This window comes from Gadus chalcogrammus, chromosome 13, assembly GCF_026213295.1.
Source record: "Gadus chalcogrammus isolate NIFS_2021 chromosome 13, NIFS_Gcha_1.0, whole genome shotgun sequence".
Classification (NCBI taxonomy): Eukaryota; Metazoa; Chordata; class Actinopteri; order Gadiformes; family Gadidae; genus Gadus; species Gadus chalcogrammus.
This window is the reverse complement of record NC_079424.1, coordinates 9,953,401-9,969,499: the sequence shown is the minus strand read 5'-3', so window position 1 is coordinate 9,969,499 and position 16,099 is coordinate 9,953,401. Positions and strand designations below refer to the sequence as shown.

Sequence of the window (16,099 nt, the reverse complement as noted above, 5' to 3'; positions counted from 1 at the left end):
GTCATGATAGTTAAATTAGTCTAATACCAATTACACACCGAGTGCAGCACCAAAAATGCAGTGCTTTATTGAGTAGATTAACGATTTACATAAAAAAAACCGCCACAACCACAAACATATGGATGACTGGAGGGCGGAGGCCCATAACAGGGAAAACCATGATGAGGTACCCTGAAAACATCATTCTCAAGGCAAACCTAAAACAGTTATAGGGTAGGCCCTACTATGCTTAATGTTTGAAACAACTATAGGTTGACTCAAAAGCATGCAAGAGTCCACCAGATACTTTAGATGCATGTTGGGGGAAAGATAGAGTAACCCAAACAGATGTTCCAACCCTGACATGACACAAACCATCCCATGGTGTGCTGGGGTTTAGTGGTGGCCTGCCTATTTAAGGAGACCTGCAGGGCTTGGACCTAACAAACAATAGAGTGTATGGTTCGTAAAGCTCCACCATTCTCTTCACTCTCTGCAGTCTTTCCAGATACCCCTCCTACACCACCACCACAGGCAGCCTCCTTTTTTTCTCCTTCTAAATAAGGCAGCCGTATCGTAGTTCCTGTCATTTCAACCATGTTCCCAAACATCCTCTAGTCGAGCTTGTTGCATTAGCAAGCTGGAGCTTGTGCATTCTTTTCCCATGTATGGAGAAATGGCCCGAACTGGGACGCCTCTGTTTGGGATGGCCTGACCACGCCATTGGCTGGTGCAGAAGGGGGAGGGGCGGACAAGGAGTGTGCTGCTTTAAACAAACTCTTCAGGAGCTCTGCCTGTTTCCCTTACCACCGCTGTGTCAGACTGAGACTGAAGGGGGCCGACAGACTCTGATAAATCATTTCCTGAAGTCAAGGTGAGACAGATCTCCACGTCTACCTCTTTGTTGTCTTTATATTATGATTGAAGATCAACAACAGGGTCCGGGCCGTTTAAGATTTCTGAATATCTGGTCGTAGTGGTACAGTGTTTGTGGTTCACTGTCAGAATAGAGATGGTCCTGAAGGGGATGTAAAGCTACAGAGAACTACTGAGAGGACCTTAGTGTGAGAGGGTTGATGCTGATATATGGGATCATCTTTTGATGGAGGTCATCATCAACCTGTTTGTGTGTGTGTGTGTGTGTGTGTGTGTGTGTGTGTGTGTGTGTGTGTGTGTGTGTGTGTGTGTGTGTGTGTGTGTGTGTGTGTGTGTGTTTTTTTGTGTTAATTAAGTAATTATGAAGGATTTTACAAAGGAATTTCACTACACCCCTGACCCATTTTGATTCCTTTCCCTCTATTAGTCTAGTTTACTGACCAAGACACATACAAGCCTACGTAGAGACAGGGACACACACAGAGCAGCTGTCAGGATACTCTTTTTATAGATGGTGAGAGGGCTCGCATGCAGCGTGACTTTGTTTGCATCTAGAATTCCTGGCTGTTGGCCCCTTAGTCAGAAGTCCCTGTTAACACTAGTGACCTCAGGTCGTAGGTTAGGTTGAAGATTGACTGCTTGTTGATTTCATGGAGTGTGTCGTATGTGTGTCTTAACCGTGGGGCTGTGTCACAACGAAAGATAGCGAGGGAAAAGCACATTTCAATTCAAGACACAAAATATGCTTGCATTAGTGGGATCAAAATGTTGTACATCAGCCTGTATTTAGATATGAATTTAAATATAAGTAAGAGATATCCAATTGGTCCATGAGTTGGTATTTTTTCTTAAAATTTCATAGCCCAAGCTGTGAAATATTAGAATCCTGAACCTGTTCACAGGGTTTTACAAATGCTGTACATGTTAAGGTAAACCTACTCATCTGATATCTTGATAAATTTACTAATCAGCCCTTCTTAGCAGACTGCAATCTTCTCTCTCCGGAGAAAAGATACAGATAAGGGCCAGATTCCCAAATTCCAATACCTTGACAGCAAAGAATGCTTACTTTAGTCACTTCAACCAAATTACCACTTAAAAACCTAATTTGCTAGCATTAAACCAAGCCACGGCATGTTCAGCTTAATGGCTCATTAGTGGCCTCAACCAACAGGGTGGTTGAGAGAAAAGAAAATAATTTAACATTCCACTGTTCCTGAAAACAGCGTAAAAGGGTGGTTGAGTGCTTTCGCTGTGGTTCATAGCATCTAGGATAATGGGTGGGAATTTGGATAGCAGCTCAGAAACCTTTCAAATCTTTCTATCTTTTGATCGGAAAGGAGGAACAGGATGCAGTGAAATAATAAATAATCAAATTGACTTGAAGCACATAGTTATAGAGGGACAATGTAACTTTTCAAGTGTACTATGTCATGACTCTGTCCAGAAAAGCCCATTACCTCACAACAAAGGTGCTTTGAAATAACTCTTACTTATTAGAAACTAATCACATTGTAAGTGTAACTACCTATTCAGATGTAGGTAGTGTAATTCAATGTGATGTTATACTTTATATGTAAAGTAGTAGATAATCAGCTGTTATCTTGTCATTCATGAAGTATTTTCTTACTTATCTAGCAGGATTGTATGTTCTGCGATAAGTCACTGGTTATGGCCTTTTGCAAGTACAATAGAACCACTGATACATTCTCTTGCTACAGTACCAAGCGTGTCATATTAACGAGAATTTCATACAACAGTCTACTTGGACGGAGCTGTTTTGTGTGACTGAACAATGTAAAATGGACTTTAAAACAGCCTTGATACCATTTCCTGAGAATTGTTAATCAAACAGATTATTATGCAGTGAGTCAGACCGCATGTAGATTAGGAAACGCGATGCACAATTTACCGTGCCGTTTTCCCTTAAATGAGCACAAATAGAGGATCACAATGTACAATTAACATTGACATTTTAAAGCTGTGTTTTTTTCAGTGGTTCTGTGGCACATAACATTTTTAAAATGTTGTTGCCTCTTTCTGCATGATGTCATTTCTCACCTTGGCTTTCTGAGGTCTGAGGTGTTTGACTCATCTGGCATCTCACCTGCTCGTTTCTAAGCTAACCAGACGGCTGATACCGTGCATCAGACATGACGATATCACCGAGCACGCCCACACACACACACGCACACACAGAGGCTGACAGACGCAAACATGTCAACCGTGCATATAAATAAACGGGACTGACAGGTTTAATTCTGCCTGCCTCTGCTGCCATTTTCCGAGTCAATATAAGCAATACAACCGCTGAGGGGGAAGGCAATTGTGAGCGAACCCTGCTCTCGCTCTATGATATCAAATCTGAAACTGTGCAGGATTATATAAATTCTAAGCAGACCATTTACGTGCAGTTGCATAATACACCCTACCTACTTTGGTCCTTCCACAGGCACTCCTCCAGCCGCCATCATGTCAAGCAAGCGCACCAAGAGCAAGACCACCAAGAAACGCCCCCAGAGGGCCACGTCCAACGTGTTTGCCATGTTTGACCAGTCCCAGATCCAGGAGTTCAAGGAGGCCTTCAACATGATTGACCAGAACAGGGATGGCTTCATCGACAAGGAGGACCTCCACGACATGCTGGCCTCTCTGGGTATGGGTCCTCCACATCACTCTCCATCCAATACCACTGACCTCGTTTGGCTCTGGGAAGAAGTCGCTGGGATAAGGGTTGTATAGCATTGTGACACTTGTAATAATAAAGCCAGTGGTAGAACCGCCACCTGAACAGAACAATTTTGAGCTGGTATCTCCTGCTGCTTCTCCTTCCCTCAGGTAAAAACCCCTCTGATGAGTACCTTGAGGGCATGATGAGCGAGGCTCCGGGACCCATCAACTTCACCATGTTCCTCACCATGTTCGGAGAGAGACTCAACGGCACAGACCCAGAGGACGTCATACGCAACGCCTTTGCATGCTTTGACGAGGAGGGATCTGGTGAGACCATAGAAACACCTCATAACGTTTAAATGGGTTGGTCATGGCATTAATAGAGCCAGCATGAAAGCTGTTGCAAAAGAAAAGTATCGACACATGTTGGCATTACAACTGTCAAAAGCATAGCGTGGTCTATTGAACTTTAAGGGACCATGCTGAGCTTTCGGTTTTGGAAAAAAATCCATTTGGTTGATGTTGACTTTGCCACAGCTATTGGGATTTGGGTGGGGCATGATATGCATTGAGTCTAACAGGGGGACGGTAACTGTGATTTCAGGTGTGATCCATGAAGACCACCTCAGGGAGCTTCTGACGACAATGGGCGATCGCTTCACGGACGAGGATGTGGACGAGCTGTTCAGGGAAGCGCCCATCGACAAAAAGGGCAATTTCAACTACGCAGAGTTCACTCGCATACTGAAACACGGCGCCAAAGACAAAGATGACGAGTAGAGCAGTGAGACAATGACTGTAAACGTTCCACGTCCATTTGATACAAAGAAAAAACTGAGTGTTGAGTTAAATTTGGAATCCAGGTTGTTCTAAAACACAACTTTAAAATGTGCAAATCTCAACAGGTCGATAACAGCTTATTATGCCTTCTTGCTCTTCACCTCACCTGGATAGGTAAATTGGTTATCCAAAAAGGAAATGGCCACAATGCTTTAACTACTAGCAATACAGGGTATACTTCTATTTTATTTTTTTATTCTTAGTCTCTCCAAATGTGTATGTGGGCTGATAACCCATAAGACATTCCACCACAGGCTGGTGTACCTTAAAGATGACATTATCCTACCAGGTGTGAGTGTGATTAGCCATTACAAACAGTTTTGAAAATCTGCCTCTTCTGACATCACAAGTGGGCATGTCCACCTAGTTGCATGACGGATAGATTAGCAACGTTTGCTACTGTCCACTGGGTAGGCTGGTAGACTGATCTATCTAGCACTAGGTGGACATGCCCACTTGTGATTTCAGATGAGGCCGATTTTCAAACGGCTTGTAATGGCTTTTCAAAATCACACCTGGTTTTAGGTCACCTTTAAAAACAAAATATGCAAGTTTTTAAGTTTGAAGGATGATGATTAGAGATGTTTCACTCTATAGTGTCATTTCCCCAAGTGTATGGTTACTCATCTAAAGCATCATGCCCACATATTGTGTTTGGCTGAGAGGGAGAGTAGGTCTACATTAAGAAGGGATTCAGCCGTGAACAGTAGGATGTCAAGATTCATTTGAAGACTTAAATGCATCAGTATCAGCCTTTGCCAGATTCTTTATTCTATCAAAATATGTTTTATGTCAATGTTATAAATTCAGTGCCAATTTGTGCTTTTCTATGGAAATAAAAATTGTTCCCATCCTTAAAATAAATATTGCTTGGCTCAGCTGGCACAATATCTAATCCATCAGTATTAGGTCTGCAGAAAATGACATTGCACGTCAATATGCTGCACAACGACACGACATTAAAGAGGCTAGAAGTCACACTTACCAAAAAAATGACGTTTATTTCTCTGAAATGCTCATAGAAAAGACATAATTAGAGTTTAAGGCATATATTGCACAGACTATAGTAAAGTTATGTTGAAGAGGACATGTTCCCTCGATCCTAGGTGTAAGGCACAGTAGCCAGTTATACTGCCCATGGTAGTTCACAATTCATAAAATGAACTTGAAAACATCTTTAAGAATTCATTTGGTTGTATCAAAGCTACTTAAATCATGCCAGAAAAAAAGAAAAAAAAGAAAAGAAAATCGAACCACGTATTTACATGCTTTATCACACCGTCTATCCTCAAAGTGTCATTTTGCATCGTATAACTGGCAATAGAAGCTATATAAAAAGAACATCGTCTGCCATATCCATAGTACTCTAATAAGCCAATTCCAGTATAAATCACCAGCAATGGGTTGTCACAGTGGCATGATGTAGTGTTATGAGTCATCACTATCTAGTTAGTATTAAATATATAGATATATATATAAAGTCTGTTTAAGTCCTCAGCCTGACCATAACCTGTGTAATTTGAGGTATTAAACATTCTCCTATGAACAACTCTCCATCATGTACTCGCATGCATTTAATATAATTCATGATGCGACCACTGAGCGGTAGGAAGGGTGGGGCGAACCGTTATTTGGGAAAGTCAAAATGAACAAAAGAAATAACTTGGGGGATTGTGCTCAGCAGTATTCTATCAATTACAGATCATGTTCCTGTCATCTACATGCAGAGGTTTAAAGTAAAAAAGGCATCACAAAGCAAAAAAAATAAAGAAAAAAATACAGAGGAATGAAAAGACCCAAAACGACAGTTCACTTAATGTTGCTACAGTAAATTCACATAGGAACCCAGCTTACTTACAACTGTTAATACAGCTCTAGTTTTCAGATACATAGTGATTCTTTACTAAAAGACAGTTTCATGGAAACTACGACCTTAGATGCAATGATAAACAATTCTATAGAACCCGTGTCACTACAAACAGAGTGGGAGCACTGTCGAGAACGCATGATTTGTCTCCCAGTACCGCTGAACAAAAAAGTTGAAAACAAAACAAAAGCAATCAGGTGTTCAGTTAAAGCTGCGTCTGCTACATTTGCTTTGCCAAGACACTTTACATGATTGAAGACACACTGGTTTGAAACACTTTGACCAAAAACCCAGGAAAAACCAAACTGGAAATTCCGGAACGATAATACAATCTCTTCTATTGAGCCTGAAATATTTGTATGCCACATGTAATTCATGGAAGTAGCAATAAAATAAAAAATAAAAATGATGAGCGAATAGGTGGTAAATCTCACAGCATGGTTTGAGTTTCATTTCCACATCTGCAGAGATAAGAGCCTGATGACATCATGTCGTTGGGCATCTCGCATTACCACAAAACATTGATTTCTGTAACTGGACCAATGTGGTGCAACCCCCCTCCATTCACACATAAGTGTGCCCAAAAAGAAGGAAAACGTTCAGAGGAACCTCAAACACACCTTCTTACTTTCCGTAACAGAGACATGAACATACATTCCATCCTCATACATACATATATATATATATACATATACATATACATATATATATATATATATATATATATATATATATATATATATATATATATAAATGTATGTTTGTACATCTTTCAGAATTCTGTTTGCCAAGACATCATGCTAAAAATGAAATCACAGAATACGCTCTGATCCGGGCCCTCCATAAAGGGGGGGGTATTTCTGAGAGTAAGGGGCGAGGATCGGTAGGCCTGGGATCAAACGGACAGCCGCTGTTCCGCCTTAGGAAGACATCAGAGGATGGCAGGAGGGGAGAGAGAGCGAGACGGGGACAGGCGCAGCGGAGGCATCTCATGCAGCCAGACCCACTGCAGTACAATCAATGTCTCCTCTTCCCCGTCCGCTCTCACAGGGTGAAGGGTGGGCTGGGTGGAATGATCAGAACAATTGGGCCTGCCCCCCCCCCCAAAAATCGAATGAAAAACACAATATCTAAAGTGCACAGCTATAGTGGAGCATGATGCTTTTGTGACCCATGGAATAAACTCACATCTGCCTTTTCTTCTTTAAGACTGGTGGGGAATGATAAAAAAAGGCCTCCTGGCAGGTTATCAAATACTATTTCATAATACATTCAATTCAGTCCAGCACTGCTCCTGAAGAGGCTGGCTATGCTGGCAGTTAAACCCATTTAAATTTTTAACGGTTTTTAGAGCTCTTTAACCCTTTACTCAAACAACATGGAAAGGGCGAAGACAGAACGGGAAAATGGCATACTGAATGAATACATTTTGCTTTCTGGAATGTTGGTTTGGAAGGCTGCCGTTAAAATGTTTTCACCAAACAGCAAATGCCTACATCAGGAGTTCTATTTAAAATGCTAAAAAATGTTGCTCGGGAAAGAGTCTTTAAAACATGACTATTTTGCACCGCCCTTCTCTTCATCCAAGATTGCAAGAATGTAATCCAGTTCTTCTCCTCCTACAAGCTAATACTTAATCTAACAAATGATGTGGTTACATTCTCCTATATACATCGTTGGCCAGTCTTTGACAGTTCGGGCCCCTGTCCTTGTGTAAGGTACACACACGCGTCCACCCACAGAACAGTCTCCCTATTCAGTTCACTGGTTCACTCACTGCACGCAGCCCGTGCTGCGGGTTCCACACGGTGGGGATGGCACTCTTGACCACAGGGTGGGGCGAGGGCTGCCTGGCGTCACCGTGGACGACGCCCCACACACTGGGCCCCGCCGCAGCACTCCTCTGGGTGCTGCTGGTCAGAGTGTAGGGCGCGGCCTGGGAGGTCGTGGGGAGATGGGGAACCTGACCCAGGGCTGGGGTAACAGCTTGGGTGGGTGAGGAGGCCGGGGTGGAGGAGGAGGGCGGACGCATGGGGGCTTGGCCTGAGGCAGACACTGGGGTGTGGCCGGGAGACGCAGGCGAGGACAGGGTTCTGCCGGGTGAGGGGCTTGGAACCCTGACCTGGATTAATGGGGATTGGTGGAACGACGAGTTAAGGACTTTCTTGGAGGCCGGGATGGGGGAGCAGGAAGGAGAGACTCCAATGAGACCCATAGTTGGGCTGGAAGCCTGGCTAGAACCGATGGAGACTTGGTGAAGCACTTGCTCAGCACCAGAAGGTGAACTACGAGCTGCGGGGCCAGATGGACTATAAGTAAATGTTGTGGAGACCGGAGCCAAACTGGAGTTTGAGGTCGTAAGTGGCTCAGAAGCTGGGGCCACAGAGTGGGTAGAGGTGGGGTTCTGTGAATGAGGTTGTTCTGAAACGGGAGTGGACACTGGCATCGAGATGCCTTGGTGGGCGGGCGAAATTGGAGATTGACGAGGGCTTGTGGATCCTACTATGGACATCTGCACAGAGCTGTACGGGACCTTGGCCATCGAGAGAGGAGACTGCCATGGCGAAGAGACATGGATAGAATCTAGACATTGAGCTGCCACTACAGACACCGGTACTGCAGCCCTCATGGGGTCAGAGACGGGAGAGGAGACCGTCAGGACCATGGCCTTCTCCATGAGACTCTGCACTCGGGAGGCTTCCATCACTTGATGGCGGTCCTCTGGCGGAGGGGTGGGGCTCATCTCGATGGCGCACGGCGCCTCCAGGGGCTCCGTCTTCACAGCGGACCTAATCTGGCCCTCTATGAGCCGCTTCATGTTCTCCTGCTCCGCTGCCCTCTGCAGGGCTGCGTCCACCAGAAGCCGCAGGTCACTGAAGTCCTGGGTGGGGAACAGCTCCGGCGGCGTGGGGGGAGGCGTGTTGAAGAGCCCGCTGTGGGGGCTCGAGGCAGACCCCGTGCTGGTGATGACCGTGGCGCAGAGTCCCCGCTCCTCCGCCTCCTTCAGCAAACTCTGGGTGTCCAGCCTCATCAGGGCCTGCACCGCTCCTTCCCGCCCGGGGTAGCCGCCGCCAGTCAGGATGGCGGTCGCCGTGTTCCCCAGAAGGCTGAGGTCTAATGTGGGGGCGGAACGGATCACGGACGGCCGAGGTTGGGCCGGGGCCGAGGGACTCCCCGGGGACATCGCCGCGCCCAGGGAGGTCGGCGAGCGGCCTTCGGACTTCCAGCCGACTCGGCGGGAGATGGTGAACTGGGTTGGGTCTTTACCGTCCTTGCGGAGCAGGTCGGGGAGTAGGCGCCGGCGTGCATTGATGAACCAATTGCAGATCTAAGAGGGGCAAAAATAGGAAGAAAATAAGGTAAATTGTAACATTTCAGAAATGATCAGTAAAAAGCCCCAGTGTATCCATTCCCAATTTCCCACTGTGCAGGCCTTTAAAAATTGTGCTTTTGTTGCAGGCCTGTTTCATAAATGTTGTGATGTGTCGAGAGAGGCCGAGTTGACGACTGGATCCACAAATTAACAAAGGCATTTATGTCAAGATCAAAAAACTTGAGGCCTGTTATTTGGAGTTGCAGAATTCCACACACACACATTTTCTTTCTCAATCTGGACTAGGACTTGCTTGCACCCCTTCTAATAGTACAATTCAAAGTTGTACATATTCTGAAAATTTGTAAAAACATGCAAATGATACCCGGCCTTCTGAACTTTATTTAAAAAAAACCTGTACGTTTTAGAAGAGAAAAAAAAACATTAATCAGAAAACAAGAACTTCATGAGAATAAACACATCACAGTCTGGAGCATTTAGGTCACTGACGTGATAAGGATGAACAGGGATTTTGCCAGTGGCCTTACCTGCAACACAGACAGGTTGGTCTGACTCGAGAGGCTCAGCTTCTCTTGCTCAGAGGGATAGGCGTTGAAACGATGATCGTAGAGCCAACTTCTGAGAACCTGCACCGCCTCTTTGGGCAGGTTGCCACGGCGACGGCGCTTCCCCGACAGCCCTCCGCCCGACAGGTCGAGGGGCGAGGAGTCATCGCTGTCCGACATGGCCGACGAGAGCTCGTGCTCCCTGAGGCGCTCCTCTTCCAGAGCTGTTGAGTGAGTGCCATCCGTCAGTTTATAGGCCCGTAGTCCCATTACTCAAATACCATATTTGTGTAAAAAGTGGCTCAATGAAAAGTTTTCATAGCAGAAAACTCTAGGGAGAAACAGATGCTAAATTCTTGTAGATTACATTATCTTATAGTGCAAGTTAATTGTGGTAGCATATGCCTGTTATACATCTATAAAGTAAAAAATAGATACATTAGCTGAATTCCATTGCATAAAAAAATTAACTATTAAAATCCTTTTCGTTTTTGACATTAGTTTGAGTATGGTTTTGTATCTACAAAAAGGCCAAGTCCTAAATAAGCTGCTTTTATTATAGATTGTGATGAGACATTTTCAAACTATGGCTGGCCAGTGGCCATTGGAGGGAATCCCTTCAAATGGAGCATGCCTTATACCATTGGGGGGGGGGTTAGAATGCAGCAAATGTCTTTCTCTGGGCTTTGGTGAAACCTGACCCCTGGGGCAGTGCCTGTCTTCACAAAGGAGATTGTGTGCATATCAACATCACAGTGGTCAGTAGCCTAGGAATCCATTGACCATGCAAAAGGGGGCCGTCTTCACCTCCAGAACTATCAGTGTAGCTCTGACTACCAGAATAGTTGACCATGTTTCAAATTCAAGATTCCCTTTTCCGTAAACAAAAATATTTTTCCACAGCCCATGTATAAGCAGCAAATTTACACGAATCGAGGAATGTGCGGCTGGGTAAATGTTGGAATTTGAATGGCTAGGCTGGTGAGATGGAAAGGGCATTTGTATTGCAGTATTTTCGACAAACGTCAGTGCAACATGTAGTGGGATATCAGTGCCTCAGATTGAACATCAACTGCGACTGACGTTATAGCGGTCCTGAGTAAAACATATGCGCGAATAATCCAATTGGTAGCCTAACTTCCATCAATGTCTAAATAAATGCAATACACCTCAATACGCCAATAAAAAGAAATCAGCTAAAACTACATAATTTACTTTATTCATTTATTGTGCCATTTTTAAGACGTGATTGTCTCAAATCAAGCCAAGTTGGCCATGCGTTAAAACTCTGCTTCGTTAGGCTTGTTGACATTAACAAAAGGTCATTAAAGTCTTAGTTTTAGGATCTATCCATTATTTTCCCCCAGACAGGGTTTCACTAAGAAGACAGCTTCAGTTAAGGCAGTCATGCAGCAAGATGGATGCAAAACCAGTCAAAAAGCCACCAACCAGAACAACTCCGACAAAGTGAAAAAGTACAAAATGTACCATTGATTGTTTCGGTTTTCTGCCAGGGGAACTAGCACTGGGAAAGTAAAAACTAACTAATATTTACATCGGCTAGCTTAGTGTAGCGAGGCTGTTTCACTGGATCCCTACTGTCAAACCAGTCAACCTTATGTAGGGGCATTGTTTACAAAATGTCCCTCCATCGACATACCAACACGTTGGTAACAAAGAAAGCGGTGATCCTATGAAACACGAGCAAGTATTTCAGGGGATTTCCACAGAATATGCATCACATAGTAGATGATTAAACCCAGCGTACCGGTTCAAAATAAAACGTCGTATACGAGTCGACGGCGTGTCAGTGGAGATTGAATACACGACTGACGAAGTTTGAATTTTGATGTTACGAATCACGGTCGAGCCAAGACTTGATTAACCAGCCGTGATGTCTGGAGGGAACAGCGGGGATGACATTTGATCGTAAGAGGCATTGGCGAAGATTAACGTGAGCTTTTTTAGGAAATAAAATATTGGATGGGCTTTTAAACGAGTCGTGTATAAATATCGCCAAAGCGCACAAAGAAAGCGAAGAAATGCACACGCTCCCGCTGCGTGCACGCCACTTCTCTGACGCGCCGCCAGATGGACACCATGCTTGAGATAACTAGCTAGTTAGCCGTCCCTCCAAATTCAAACACAAACACACACGCTGCATTTGCTCCAAACAAAAAAAAAACATTCCGTTTAAAACCCCACGCCAAACACAAAGGGCTCGAACAAGTAGTACAGTTTCGAGGGGTTCGAGTTTAAACACAGAGCTGAAAACACGATGAAATCCCCCCCTTACCTCGTTTGAACGGTTTCATTCTTTGTTGATGGCTTGCTTGAAAACACGCAGCTGTCGAAGTTCCTCGTACAATGCTCGTCCGCCGCCAGACGTTGACACAGAAGGGGGATTTTCTTGCGAGGCGCTCAGGATGCCGCGCGTTTTAGGAAACGTGAACGTATGGGTCGATTCTATGCCATGTACGGTTCACAGAAGAGTCCTTCCATTGCATTCCTCTTACTGCCAGAACAAATGTTTTTTTTGATTTGTCGCTTGTTCCCTTTACCTGCGCGCAGCAGCGCCAGCTCTTTGCCAATCTTGACAGCCGGAGCCGAACTAATCCCTCCTCCTAGGCGAACGTGATCCAATCACGGCTCGCAGTTTCTATCAGACAGACTGTGTCATCAGTCCCCGATGACTGATGGACAAACCATTTCATTCAAAATTCAGTAGCCTGCAGTTATCGTGGAGCCGTGGAGGGCTGTCATTTTTTATTCTTCTTTCACTGACATTTAATTTTGATGTTACGCAACAGCATTGCCCAATGTATTCGATTGAATTTAAATAATGATTATCTGCATCTGGTAGTTTGCTACCATGGCTGCATCACACGGAAGGCATTTTACGTAACGTTAATAGAAACGTCACATAAACCATTTCAAACATGTGGAGCTATGAAGTTTGACGACGGTCTCTGGACTATTTTGCGTCATGCTTCTATTTGGAGACCTTTTAACCACATTACATTGTCAATTGTAAATGAATGCCCTTACATTGAAAGATAAAATATGCAGTCTTTCAAAAGCAATCCAAGAAAAAAGCTATTGGATTGATCGAGTATTTGAGAACATTAATAATAAATGACATGGGTACTTCACCCCTGACACGATGATTGCTGGGGCCTTGCCTCTCAGCGGGTAGGGATTGTCAAGCAATATCCAGTTACAATTAGGTCTTCGCAGGAATGTGTTTGTAAACAAATGTAGTTCACTGGTCGCTTTGTTATTTAATAACCTCGGAACCTGGAGATATGTTGAGTACATCCACCAGTTACTAAATAAAGGAGACACAACACAAGTATCAACAAACGAGTCACCAAGAGTCAACAACATATCCACAAGTGAAACTTTTGAGAAAGTATTGTGTGCATTTTATTTAATTTGACCTCTCACCGTTATACATGGGACCACCCTTTAAAATAGTATAAATACATCTAGCATTGCAAAAGATGAAGCTTTTCAAACTGTGTCTCTTATATACAGAGTGATTTGTAACAGGCATGGGATAACATTATTAGAATGTATTTATTATCAAAGAACCCATGTACTTATCTTTAGTATTGCACATATACGTTTAATGTTAACAGAGAATAGCGAGAACAAATTTAATAAATCTATAATTTTTATATAAACAACTCATTCAGCAACATGTTCACCTCATAACACGTTTATACCAAACCCCCTAAAACCTTGGCAAACACAGTCTCTACATATAGCTTTATCGATACCAAACAAATCCTACTCATTAAAATATGTGCTTGTTTTATAAAATATTTCCTCTAGGGTTTGTAATGCTACATCTTATCTCCTGCTGATTGAGCATAGATTCGTATGCCTCCAAGTTTTCATATCCCACCCAGTGGCAGTCAGCAGAATTATTGGCGGTAGTTTCAATTTCTTTTTTTTTTTCCTAGTTGGCTTTTCTACAAGGCAGCATATTATGTTGTACTCCAACCTAGATCACTCTCTCCAGCTAGGTGTGCCCGTCCGTCTCTGACGTTGCTTTGCTTGTTGCCTATCATAATCAACAGAGACTCGGTGACCACACACACACACACGCACGCACACGCACACGCACACGCACACGCACACGCACACACACCAGAAGTGGGGAAATATAAATACAAGACCTTGCATGGATGCTGAAAAGAGACAACGGGTTCTGCTCACTTTTGGTGAAAAGTGATATATTTAAATACAAATAAAAGGCAAGCAATTTAGGACTTGGGGGATAGGGACAGGGAGTTGACAATGGGGCCCCTTGACAAAAAAGCTTGGACACCCAAAGGGTGACCGGTAGTACTGAACTGTAAAGGGTAATGAAAGTGTCCACGGGGCCTTTTCGTCTGTATTATTTGAATTAGAATTTCTGTTGTCCAATGTTACGCTTACATCCCATTGGTCATTATTAGGATTTGTACATCTGCATCCTTATCAATGAGCCCTACATAAGAACACATGACCCCAAAACATTTTTTGTGCACATTAGTTTCTGCCATGTGCATGATACACAATTGGTTTTACATAGAGTATTACTTATCTTCAATTTAAACGCAAGCAAATGCCCAACAAAAGAAAGCAAAGGACGAAGGCGGAAGGAGCTATCACGGGACCATGATCAACTTCAAATGAGCCACTGGGAAAATAACACAAGCACACAATGGAACCCTTTGGATCATGGATAAACCTCTCCAGGAAGTGGACCAGGTGTGTCCCATACATTACTGTGGCTGACAAGTGTGTATTGCAATGCAATCCTTGTATAAAGGAATAGATATGCCTCCGTCACTTGGCTGCCATTCACATTCACACTCAAGTCTTCTTAGGCTAGGAGCAGCAATGCTTGTCATCCATGTTGTGATAGTTCAGATCAGTGTGCACTATAATAGATGCATTTGCAGAAGATAGAAACCAAAAAAAACACAAACGTTTGCATTCTTACAATGAACACATGATACATATTCAACTTGCATTCAAAGGATGGACCATGATTATCCATTTTTCAACCAACAAAACTACAAGAAGTTATTTCTCAGGTTAAAATTAAATGAACCTCATATACTCAATGTACCCAAATCACACCATTGTGCAGTTGATGTGGCCTTTGTGAAGAAAACAGACAACTATAATTCACCTCACCTAAAGTGATTGGAGTTAAACTTGTCAGACACAGACAGACATGGCTTTCTCTGGAATTCCATTGGAGCTGACAACAGAGGACAAACGGGACAAAAGATCTTGAAGGTGCTAACGACGCTAGGATTTTCACACCCCCGAGCCATTTACCTTAGTGAGTCATCCCCGTCAAATACAACAGCACACAAAGACCGGCCATCAACTGAAAGCTCTGACCAGGAGAGAGTGAAACAGCCAGCCAGCTTGTTGTTGGCTCTTTCTCATTCAAAGCCCAGCCCAACATTTCTGGATCACAGTGGGTGAGAGGCAGAGCATTAGAGCAGCCGTAGGGCCGACCGGGTCGCATTGCACTTATTCAACACCAACAATGACACTGGGGGCTAGTGGTAGTTTGATGTCTGACAGACTGTGCGGATGGGCCCATTTGAGATGGAGAGGAAGACGTTTCACCCATACTCAAGACCCTCTAAACTTGTTTTGTGTTTTATGTGGGATAGTGTATGTCCAGTGTGAGACATAATCCGTGTTTGCTACAAAACAACAAAAAACAACAACAAAGGTTTAGTCTGGGGCTGCATTGACAACGGCAGCCCCCCTTGGGATGGGAGACTGCAATCAAGATTTAGAATATGTTAATGCCATCTAAATAGAGGGAGGGGGAAGTGTCACTGGAGAGCTGGGGCTTGAGGAAAGAACGCGCTACAACGCTGCCACCCAAACCTGGGACAGAGTGGGATACGCCCTTGTTGGCCTCAACTCATGAATGAAGAATACACACACACACACACACACACA

General features: G+C 43.9%; 2 protein-coding genes across 2 annotated transcripts; one reads left to right on the top strand and one right to left on the bottom strand.

Annotated features, from left to right (window-relative positions):
- The first annotated feature begins 744 nt into the window (after window positions 1–744).
- Window positions 745–5,461, top strand: LOC130401958 (myosin regulatory light polypeptide 9). The gene is made up of 4 exons (XM_056606009.1): window positions 745–853; window positions 3,308–3,511; window positions 3,694–3,855; window positions 4,133–5,461. Exons 2-4 carry the CDS (start codon window positions 3,328–3,330, stop codon window positions 4,306–4,308), a joined length of 522 nt encoding a protein of 173 aa, XP_056461984.1. The 5' UTR covers window positions 745–853; window positions 3,308–3,327; the 3' UTR covers window positions 4,309–5,461.
- LOC130401953 (DNA-directed RNA polymerase II subunit RPB1-like) lies at window positions 4,851–12,768 on the bottom strand. Its single transcript, XM_056606004.1, has 3 exons — window positions 12,411–12,768; window positions 10,097–10,338; window positions 4,851–9,563 (listed from the first exon to the last, which is right to left on the bottom strand). The coding sequence occupies exons 1-3, from the start codon at window positions 12,427–12,429 to the stop codon at window positions 7,992–7,994; spliced, it is 1,833 nt and encodes a 610-aa protein (XP_056461979.1). The 5' UTR covers window positions 12,430–12,768; the 3' UTR covers window positions 4,851–7,991.
- Window positions 12,769–16,099: the final 3,331 nt, after the last annotated feature.